General features: G+C 43.7%; 1 protein-coding gene across 2 annotated transcripts in view; it reads right to left on the bottom strand.

Moving 5' to 3' along the window:
- Positions 1 to 318: 318 nt before the first annotated feature.
- The window catches only part of LOC5577024 (protein phosphatase Slingshot), a 92,905-nt gene continuing 81,778 nt past the window's right edge, over positions 319 to 11,445 (bottom strand). For both annotated transcript variants that reach the window (XM_021842420.1, XM_021842428.1), the window contains one exon: positions 319 to 3,336. In XM_021842420.1, coding sequence (XP_021698112.1) covers positions 831 to 3,336 — 2,506 coding nt within the window. In that variant the 3' untranslated portion in view covers positions 319 to 830. The remainder of the gene's footprint in view (positions 3,337 to 11,445) is intronic.

Raw genomic sequence — 11,445 nt, 5'->3', positions numbered from 1 at the left:
ATTTCAATTTATGTATACCAATTGGCCACCCGTATTCAAATTTTAGTGGATGTATTTAGAGGTGCAACTAATCTCCTACACGAAACTGTTAAAGTTTTGAGAATTGATCAATTAAATCAAAAGATGTGAGCAAAAGAGTTTAAAAAAATGGCGTTCACGCCTTCCAGGGTTAATCAGCAATTGAAGTGTGTTGAGATATTTCAGTCTCGGACAGTGATGTGAGAGGAAATCTACTCAAATAAGGAGCATCGTCGTGTAATTTACTCATTCGAGCCTAGTTTAGAGAGAGGGACGTAACATCAAACTCGTCTCGCAGAATTGGCCACAAAGTGAGAAAACTACTCTTTGTATTCTCTCACCTAGTTATTCAAGACCTTGCTGTTGTCCTTCTTTACTCTACTTGTGGAACAAGAAAATCTTTCTCAACTCATCTCACTTTTCACGCTTCTGAAAATAAACCAAAGTCTCATTTAACATTCTACAAGAATTGAAACCAACTCGTAACGAATCTCGAGGTTCAAATTGAGCGACCACCATCCCAATAATCGTGTTGCAATATGTCACCTTCCTTAGCCCATCCCAAAAAAAAATGCGATCCTCGTCCTATTCTTGCGCTTAATACTGTGGTTTTGTGGCATCAAAGGGGCCATATAAACTGGGACCTGTTTCTCCTTTCATCGTCTGAAAACCCCCTGTTTGTCATTCTTGAGTTAGGCATAACTTACATTCGCTTTTGTCGGTGTTTCACAATCTAAAAAACAGAGAAGGAAAAACAGCCTATAGCACTCGGGACCACACTCTAGAGCCCCTTCTTCCCGCGCGGTCATATTTCACATCGTGTTGTACGCCGTAGCTGCCGTCGTGGAGGTCGCGTTGATCCGATGTTTGGTCAGGTTGATCTTGGCCAGCGGGTGCGTCTTGCCGTGGTGCTGGATTACCTTCTTGCCGGTACCACCGGTGCCCGTTCCCGGCCCCGGGTGGTTGCCACTGTTGGCCGAGGACGTGTTCATCGGCGGAACGATGATGCCCCGGACGAAGGGGATTCCGCCTCCGAAGGGCGGCGGCCGACTAAAGTCCTCCTGTGCCGACCGTATCAGATTAATCGAGTTGGTGATCGTCATCGGTCGGTTCGGGAGTTGCTTGTGTTTGAGCGGTTCGAAAACGGACCGGGGTCGCTGACGGAGCACTACCTGCTCGTTGCTACCGGAGGAGCTGGTGGTGGTAGTGGAACCACTACTACTGTTGTGCCGATGGTGCGTGTTGAACGAGGCTCGTAATCGAGGAGCTTCGTACCGGTCGACCAGATCCCGGACGGTTATGTCTTCCGGCTGGTTCTGCTTCCCGGGAGCTTGCCCGTGCTTGCTCAGCTCGGTGTGTATGGCAACCGGAGACGATGGCAGAGAGCGAACCTTTTTCGATTCCTTTTTGCTTCGATCGCCCACTTTGGCCTCGAAGCTCATCTTGAGGTTCTTCACGATTCCGCTGACGCTGATGGCTGTGTTTTCGTCATTGGCGGTGGCAGTCTTTTTCTCATCCGGAACGTTCTTCCGGAAGCTAAACCTCCGATGGTGTCCCTTCCCGGTCGGTTGTTGTGACTCCTCGTCGGACTTTTTCCTCGCAAAGGGACACAAACAGTACGAATCCGGAGCCGAAGCGGACAACCGTGTGTACGTATTCGAAATCATTGTCGCCGTTGACCGATTCAAGGGCAGTGCTTCTTCGCTGTTCGATCGCTGCTGGGATCCTTTCCCCCGGCTGTCGTCGTCGATGCCCTTTGCATGTTTGTGTCCAAACTTCTCGCTACAGATCCGCTTTATCGACGAAGTCGATCGTTCTTCGATCTTCTGCTTCGTCCGCTTGACCGTCCCGGGATGCCACGGGATTTCGTCCTTGTCGTACGGAAAGATTCCACTCTGACCGATGTCTTCCTCCGCCGAGCTGTTGGGAGTCACAGAAACTTCGACCACCGTTTGTATGCTGCTGGCATTGCTCGGAGCATCGTACGAACCCCAGCTGCTGTTCCGGGAAGGAGGCGCCGGCGCCACTCGAGTTCCCTGCTGTCCCCCTAGGATCGGGTTCTGACTGTCAGCCGAACACCAGCTGGAATTGCGCGAAGCAGCAGATGATAGGGTTCCACGGATCATATCCGCTACTACGGCGGAATCCACACTGGACCAGGAACTCTGACGGGACACGTGTTGCACTGGCTGCTGAGGCTGTTGCTGCAACAACGGTAAGACCGGGGGAACCTGCTGGATGATTTGACTCTGACTGGTCCAGCAGACCACCGGTTCAACTACGGAACTAGTATCACAATTTTGAGCAATGGTCACTACTGTCGTCAGTGAACTCTTTTCCCCCGGATCCCACTGGTGATCTCGGACGTCTTCATCCGTACCGATCGACGGCGCTAAGCTCAGACCTCCCGTTGCAGATGCCACCGACGAGGACGAACCTTTCCTTTTGTGATTGCTGCTGGTTTCTTTGGCTTTGGTCGACGATTCCAGCTCACTGACGATGGATCGCACCGAGGAAGCTGATAACGCTGATGGCACTACTACTGTTGTCTTGTCCTGATCCTCCCCTTGCTCCGGTTCTTGATCTTCCTGTTCATCTTCCTGTTGCAAACCCTCCTGCAAATGCACGATCTGGTTCTGCGACACGCTGTAATTCTGCCCGTTTCGACACGGTATCCGAATGGTTTTGGCCTCATTCGTCGGTGCCATGAGATGCTCCAATGAGTGGGACTGCTGCCGACTGGTTTCCAACAACAACGCGGCCTTCTCCGAGTCCGGGGACCAACTCTTTGGTCGCTTACCCAACCTCCTCAGAAATCTGCCACTTTTGTTCAACGTGTTCGTCGCACTTCCCCTATTCAGGGCTTGAATCAGCGGAGTTGGCTCACTGCCCGGCAGTGTCCGTCCCTCCTTGGCGCCACTCTTCAGATTCGTTTCACTTTTACTCCGCTGCAGTTTCTCTCGATTCTTCATCGCATCCAGCATCCCTTGATACGTCTCCAGCTGCATGATAAAGTTCTTGTTCGGTTTGATACAGTTCCGCTTTTCCTTCACGTGTCTCAGCGCCTTGTTGAAGTCCCAGTTGTTGGCCTTCATGGCGTACGCTATGACCACCGAAGCCGAGCGGGAGATTCCCATCTTGCAGTGCACCAGCACCTTCGAGCCTTCCATTTTGGCACGGGAGATGTACTTGAACGTGTTGTCCCAATGCTTGAGCAGATCCGTTTTTTCGTCGTCGTACACCCGCACATTCAGGTAGTCAAACATGCCCGGGAAGAAGTTGTCGATCTCGCGCGTCACGTTCAGAATGTGCCGAACGCTGCAAAGAAAAAAAAATAGAAACGATTGGTTAATATCTGGAAAGTCAAAGAATTTTGGTTGAGGTCAGGGAAAAAATCTCCATACACACCAAATGCTCTATCCATGTTTCAGCAATGCCATTTGCTGCAAACATTTCAGCAATGCATAGTTTTGCTGATATATACACTTTATGTTTCAATAATCGTTCGAGTTGTTCCAATATCAATCAGATGAAAATCAATTATCTTAATAAAATGATAGGATATATTATAGTTTCCATTGAGTTTAACTAACAATGTTCATGTACTCATGATGTTTCCATTGGTTCAACTCCGAGATTTTTGGAAAAAGTTCAATGAATGTTTTAAGACATCAATCAATATTTGAGAAACTCAAAATTCCTATGTTTCGAAGAAAGGCTCAAGTAAGAATCGTTCATTTATCAAAACTGAAAAACCAGTTTTGTTGTCCGCTTGGAAGAAAACTGATCTTTCAGTTCGATTCTTAATTTATTGTATTTTATTGATGTAGGGGCAATGGGGGCAATATGAACATACGGGGCAATATGAGCCATCCCGGTTTTTACCTCAAAAACAGTGTTTTAATGTCTAGTGTCATTATGATCTGCTAAAGGATGCCGCAAATAGCCACCACAATAAAAAACGTAAGAATATTCGTTTGAACACTCAAGATATTTACAAAAATGTACAAGTTTGTCCTTCGTCAGCTTATAATTTTGGCAGTTTTTAGTTAAGCCTATAAGACAATTATATTTATAATTCTGATAAATTTTACCAATCCATAGATACTTCAGATCATAATGAACAGTTCGTGAGCGAAATTAGATTTGTTCGTAAACAAAATTATTGAAAAACAATATATTATTTTCAAGATGAAGGGGCGGGGCAAAATGAGCCACCTAGATTTAAGCAAAACAAACGATGTTTTGAACATAAAAATGCATTGCCTAAAAATACCAGATTATTTATAACTGCCTAGTCATCTTTATGCACCATTACAAGTGGAACACTTTGCTAGAAAATACGTTGAACCAAGTATCGCAATTTAGTACTAGTATAACATGGTCTATTTACTATGTATTATGTTTATGTATCCTTGAAAATAAGCCGCTAGAATCAATAATTTCAAGCAAAGCTAATACAATTTCCTTTGCAATAATGTACTCTTCACCACTAACTCTTCTCTATACTGTTTTAAATAAAAAATCATTCGATTGAATGAGGTGGCTCATATTGCCCCGTAGGGTGGCTCATAATGCCCCATATGGTTGGTGATCACGTAGAAAAACATGGTTTTCCAAAAAGTTCCTGAAATAATTTGCAAGTTGATGCTAACATTAATTATCGACGTAACATGGAAGATAACATTTTATAGTTCAAGTCACTTGCATTTAAACCATAATTTTTGCTGTTTTCCTATGCATTTCATGACGTTTTCTTTAGGCGGCCCATATTGCCCCGATCACCCCTACATGGGGATCAGGACCCATATCTCAAGAATAAGTTTGATTACTCACACCTTCCATAATACAACGGGGTATAGGAGTTTGGGAATAAGCAACGCAGACCAGAAGGTTCTTTAAGTTTTGCTTCTGCTCTAGACTTCCACTACAGGTATGTTACCCTTCTACCACCCGAAGGGCAGGGAAGAACAATCTTTTGATCTTTAAACAAATGTTCAGACCGGTCATGTGTATGCTGCATCAGTATGGACAAGGTAGCTGTTATAATACCAGGAAGAAAGCTCTGCAGTCTTCAAAATAAATGATTATGAAAAATTATTCTGAAGCTGCTTGTTTGGCAAATCGTTGGAATCTTCTGTTGTTACGATTAATGCGTTTATATATTTATGTTAAGTTAACCTGTAAACAACTACCGAAAAGCTAAACATTACATATAATTTGCAATTGGATTAGATGGACAAATTGATGTGAAGATTTGCGAAAAAGTTACACGTCTTCTCAGTGAGAATCGAACTCACGACTCCCCGATCTCTAGTTGGGGCGCGGTAACCACTACGCCATGAGAGGACTCATGAACGCAGAAGTTAACCTGAATTCGATTTCAGCTCAATAATCACGTGGTCCTCTTTCGCAAAGTGCACCTCTTTCGGAAGAATTAGATGCCCATCCAAACACAACGCTTTCTATATATATCCAATGCCTAGCCCGAGAGCGCATTGTTTTTTAGGTATAGGAATAGCACACTACACTAGCCAGCAACTGCGCTGGCTGAGGTTTCTATTGTGTGGGCTTCCAATGGGTCGCGACGTTCTCAAACGACCGGTTACGGAACATGAGTCCGTTGCTCGATAAATACTTGTTTTAATTATGAATCGTGGTTTACGGCCAACCAGCCGAGTGGAAGTTTAACAACTACCGAAAAGCTAAACATTACATATAATTTGCAATTGGATTGGATTGGATCTTCACATCAATTTGTCCATCTAATCCAATTGCAAATTATATGTAATGTTTAGCTTTTCGGTAGTTGTTAAACTTCCACTCGGCTGGTTGGCCGTAAACCACGATTCATAACACTGCGGAACACGTTTTTGTCTCCAGCACCAAAATACCGCTATTCACTTAATTCAGGGTTGCTGAATCCATTGCCGTTTTCAGAAATATCATAGCACGTCCAGTTTTTGAGATATTGACTGTTGAAAATGCAAAAAATGACTATTTCAGCCAACTTGCATGCAAGTTTCCCAGCTTGTAAGGTAATATATTGGCTTAATTTGCCACTGAATTCAAACTTTATGTGTATAACAATACTTATCATCAAAGTTTGTATTATTTTCGATACGGAAAAGTCATTTTTTGATGGTTTAGAGAATTGTTGTATTTTGCCATATAGAAGAAACGAAGAATTTTGTATGGAGACTGCAAGCATGTTGAAAAAATCGATTTAATCGAAATTTAATCGCGCAATTTCAATCAAATTATATCTGAAATGAAAGTTCAAGTTCTATTTTGCATGTTTGGTGGATTAGATTACAAAAAAGTATGATAAATTGTACTTTAAATTTCATGTAAACATTAATAAAAGCAGTGTTTTGTACAACTTTGGCGACCTGTAGCTAAAAATTGTGACGTGCTGGAACATTTCTGAGAACGGCATCAGATTCAGCAGCCCCAAATCTACTAGAGACACATAATTTGGTTCTTGAGACACGCAAACATGTCATTTTTGTTACGCTGTGTAATTAAAACAAGTATTAACCTGTAAGTTAACTCATCTAGTTTCTTGAAGTCAGGTCGGATAAACGGGGTACTCCACTAATTTGAACGGTATCTCATGCAAACCATCGAGGTTCTAATCAAAACTACTAACGAAAGCGAACAAATATCTCAAATCATTACTCCAGAGAGGTTCAGAAACACCAATTTAACCAAAGACTAAATAAAGACCTCCATGTCCCTTGCAGTTAGCAAAAAAAATATGACATCTAGAATGCCGTGAAAAGTGTACTGCGAACTGTCAAACTTGGGTACCTTTATACCCAAATTTAAATTTTCGATTTAAGTATCATTTTTTGCTATCAAAATCGTTTTAAACACGTTTCGTACAATGATTTATTTGTATTCGCAAATTTATGAATTTTGGTTTTTGATTTATATAATTGGACTGTGAAATGGTGAGCCGACAACTAGGAAGGAGCGTCCAACATTGCTCTGGTTCTCACAAGTCCCTACCTCACGCTTCCACGGGTCAAATGATGACAAAGACCGCCAGCTAAGGGTTGCGTACTTAGCTGGTAGTGCAGCCTGGGCACTGTTGTCCTTCTGACATCAGCTACAGTGAGGAGGTGCGTCTCGAGCTTCTGTCCACCAAGAAGGTGCGGCTCAAACAGCGTCTGTTCTGGCATCCAGCGGCTGAGTATGAAATGCTGTATCACGTCAGCTACACATAAGGTGGCAGCCCCACCATCGTGATGTAGGTATCGCAACCCTGGTAAGGTGGCATATCGAATTTCTTACCTACCACGAAAAATGGAGAAAGGAGAAATAACGAACGATATTTTCGGCAACCGACCTGGCAACGAAATAAGGACTATGATTGGAAACTCGGTACCGTGACATGCTCTATTACCGTGAGGTTAAAAAAACTGAAGTTTCAATCGATCAGATAAAAATAACGTATGATTATTTTCAAGTCTTTCATGTTTTATACAGTAGACCGTTTTATAAACTTTGCATAAAAAATATGATTTGAACCATTTTGAAAATTTTAACCATAGTTACAGTTGATATTGTTAAACATACCAGTGTTCCAAATACCGTGCATCTGTATCTGTATAAACTATTGTATCGAACAACGTATTGAGGTTTGCATGATTGGTTCGGGAAATAAAATATATATTTCACTTCGCCATTTTGGGATCATAACTGAAACACGGTATTTGGAACACATAAGCAACCGTGCCCTAATACCGTGTGTTGGCACCAGGCGATTACATTCTAACATTATTTTTGTTTGTTTGTGTGTGCAACTTTAGTTCAAGTTTGTCATGGCTTTATAAATACTACTTAATGTGCTAACGTTTGTGCCAATCATTTAGAAAAAATAAATAATATAATATGTTAGAAAACCACATAATTCCCAAATACACAGTATTAGGCAACACACGGAATTAGAGCAGCTCACGGTACCTGGAATGTCAGGACGTTAAATGAACCCGAACGAGTGAGCCTTTTGGCTCGTGAATTGCAGAAGGTTGGAGTGAGCGTGGCTGCTATTCAGGATGTAAGAAGGCCTAGAACTGGAGAACGTGAATTCAGGGCGGTGGATCCCGTCGCCAACACCGCTTTCAAACACAACATCTACCATAGTGGCAGCGATAAGGCAGAGCATGGTGTCGGATTCATAGTGATCGGGAAGCAGATGAAGCGTGTTATGCGGTGGAAACCGATTAATGAACGAATCTGCGTATTGAGGATACGGGGCAAATTCTTCAACTACAGTCTGATCAACATCTATGCGCCGACAAACGATAAACCCGACGACACGAAGGATGCGTTTTATGATTGTCTCGACAAGACCTACGGAGAGTGCCCAAAACATGACGTAAAAGTTGTTATCGGGTATGCCAACGCTCAGGTCGGAAGAGAGGATTTTTTCCGCCCTATAATTGGCACGGAGAGCCTTCACTCCGCCACCAATGACAACGGCCTCAGTCTTGTTTGTGCATCGATACGTATCACATCGATATCGTTCGCTCTGTATAGCAAGTCAATAACAATCGTTTTTGTTTCTATCCCTCATATCAACCCCTTGCATTGTGTCAACTCTTCTGTTGAGCGGTACAATGCCGGACACCGGTGATGATACCAACCGGCCAAAGCGGCGGATTAGAAACTACAACGAAGCTTACACTGGACCGTACCTGGTAATTGCGGAATCTTCTAATGGCAACATCGTGGCGTCCAAAATCGCTAAGATGCTTATCCAAAAATTCGACCGGGATTATGTGCGTTCCATACCAATGACAAAAAAGAAGATGAAAATTTTGATGCGTTCACGTCAGGCAGCCAACCAACTGGTGATCATGGAGCAGGAAAATATTAAATTCTCAATCCCCCAACGCCTCATCGAGTGCCTAGGTGTAGCTTACATCGAGCCCGAAATTGATTCAGATGAGCTAAATACAGCGGTGGCCTTTGACAAAGCAAAAATGATTCAGGATCGAAACCCAGCGGTAGACGAAACGAGACGCATAACCAAAAAAGCGAATGATGGATCAACAAAACTGTTGTACACCGTCATAATAACATTCGACGGTTTAACCCTTCCGTCCCACGTCGAGATAAATCAGGTACTGTATGGAGTTAATCCCTATGTGTACCCTACTCGTCAATGCACTAATTGTTGGCGGTTAGGTCACGACAGAAAAAACTGCAAAAGTGCTATTCGCTGTCCCAGCTGTCTGGAAGGAAACATTGATTCTGATCACAATTGTGGCCAAGAAACGCCACAATGCGTCAATTGTCATGGTGATCACAAGGCAAACGACCATCGACGGTGCCAAAAAATAATCGCGAAAAAGCAGGAGGATGCTGAACGTCAGTCCACCTACTCTCAAGGGCGTACGGACTGGTTTTGCACATTGGCTCCCGAGGAAGCGGATTCTAACGTTATGCAGAATAATGTTCAAAACACTCAACATGCGGAGGTTCACTCAGATCCTCGAGCATCGGCTACCAATAACCTTGCAACCACTAGTGCTCCACCCCCAAAACGCCGATTAAGGGATACTGACTGTGACGATGAGCTGCCCCAACTCGAGGTACATATTTCGGATGGGGTCTGTAAATCAATTCAGTCTGGTATCGAATCGAACGAGGTAGTGGAGGTAATGGCGGAAGTTTTGGAGGTTGCACCCGAAGAGCAGGAATCAAGAGCTAAAATTCGAGAGCGTGTTCTGGGAAGAATCACTGAGCTGGTCAACGACCGTGTCAAAAAATACCTTGATACTTTAAGGTTATGATAATGCTTCACACCAGCTGACTCAATGAATACCGAATCACTACGCTGCCTTCAATGGAATTGCCGAGGTTTACTTCGTAAACGCTCGGTACTGATCAACCTTATCAATGAATTAGAATGCAACATAATTTTACTGAATGAAACACATCTTGATAATACTATGTACTTCAACTTGCCCAATCATTCTATATTTCGCAAGGATCATCGGAGCAACCCCACCGCATTCCAACTAAACGTTCCCGTCGATATTCAACATATAACCTGCCAACTCAGAACTAGTCTAGGAGTAATCACGGTGGTGTCTGTGTACATCCACCCACAAGCTAATGTTTCGGAAAACGGATTAGCTCATTTTCTTCGGTCCGTACCAAAACCTTGCGTCATTGGTGGGGACTTTAATGCGAAACACCCGCTATGGGGCAATAATACAGAAAATCAACGAGGTCGATGTTTATATGATGCTTTAGAAAGCGAAAATCTCGTTGTACTTAACAACGGTGATGCAACTCGCTACGACGCAAATAATTCGTGGAGTGCAATTGATATCACCATAGTCTCACCCGAACTGAGCTTGATGTTTGACTGGGAAGTCCAGGAGAACCCCACGGGAAGCGATAATTTTCCTATCATATTTGGATTACTGGGAACCACAGTGGACCAAAGGCGTAGCAAATTGAACTGGAGAAAAATCAATTGGGAGACTTACGCTAAGAAGATTGAAGACGACCTTGCCGCATACACAGGGTCGTTGGATCCTATCCGATTCTTTCGTCTGGTATGGAATGCTCTGACACATTCCGCACCAAACCCCTCTCCAAGAACTGACAAGATGAAGATTCCGCAACCATATTGGGACGATGAACTTGCTGCTGCCAAACAGGAGACTAGAACAGCTTTCAAAACTTGGAAACGGATGCTGACACAAGACGCTTATGACGATTATAATGCGGCAGAGCTAAGGTTTAGGAAAATGATTAAGGAAAAGAAAACTGCCAGCTGGCGAAAATTCTGTGACGGACTTGATGGCACTACTTCAGTCAACACGCTGTGGAAGATGGCACGTCGATACGAAGGGCGCGCTTCATCAGGAGGACGAGAGTGTATACCCCAACCTGTTTTGGAAGAGTTGCTGGAAAAATTAGCCCCTACGAGTATGCCGAATAGTCCCATGCAGTTTTCAGATTGCACTTGTGAGGATCATATTGAGGGCAACTTTTTCTCAATGTGTGATCTACAGTCTGTCATGAAAACCGGGAAGGATTCGGCTCCAGGCATAGATGGTGTACCGTATTCTGCTATTGCACACCTACCGTTTGTTGGATTACGAGCCTTGCTGAAAATCTACAATGAAACATTCGAGAAGGAGGGAACAGTTAGTGAGTGGAAGCTGTTTCAAATCGTAGCTATCCCAAAACCGGGGCAACAGGTGAATTCTTCTTCATCGATTCGTCCAATAGCTTTAGCGTCCTGCTTCCGTAAAACATATGAAATGCTACTCAAAGAAAGGGTAGAATGGCGGATTGAGAACATGCAACTTTTCCCATTCGAAATGTGCGGATTTCGTAAGGGGAAAGGCACCATTGATGCAGCCAACATCATAGTTGAGGAATCCTACCGGGCAT

This window comes from Aedes aegypti, chromosome 1 (assembly GCF_002204515.2).
Source record: "Aedes aegypti strain LVP_AGWG chromosome 1, AaegL5.0 Primary Assembly, whole genome shotgun sequence".
Lineage (NCBI taxonomy): Eukaryota > Metazoa > Arthropoda > Insecta > Diptera > Culicidae > Aedes > Aedes aegypti.
This window is presented reverse-complemented; position numbering and strand designations above follow the sequence as displayed.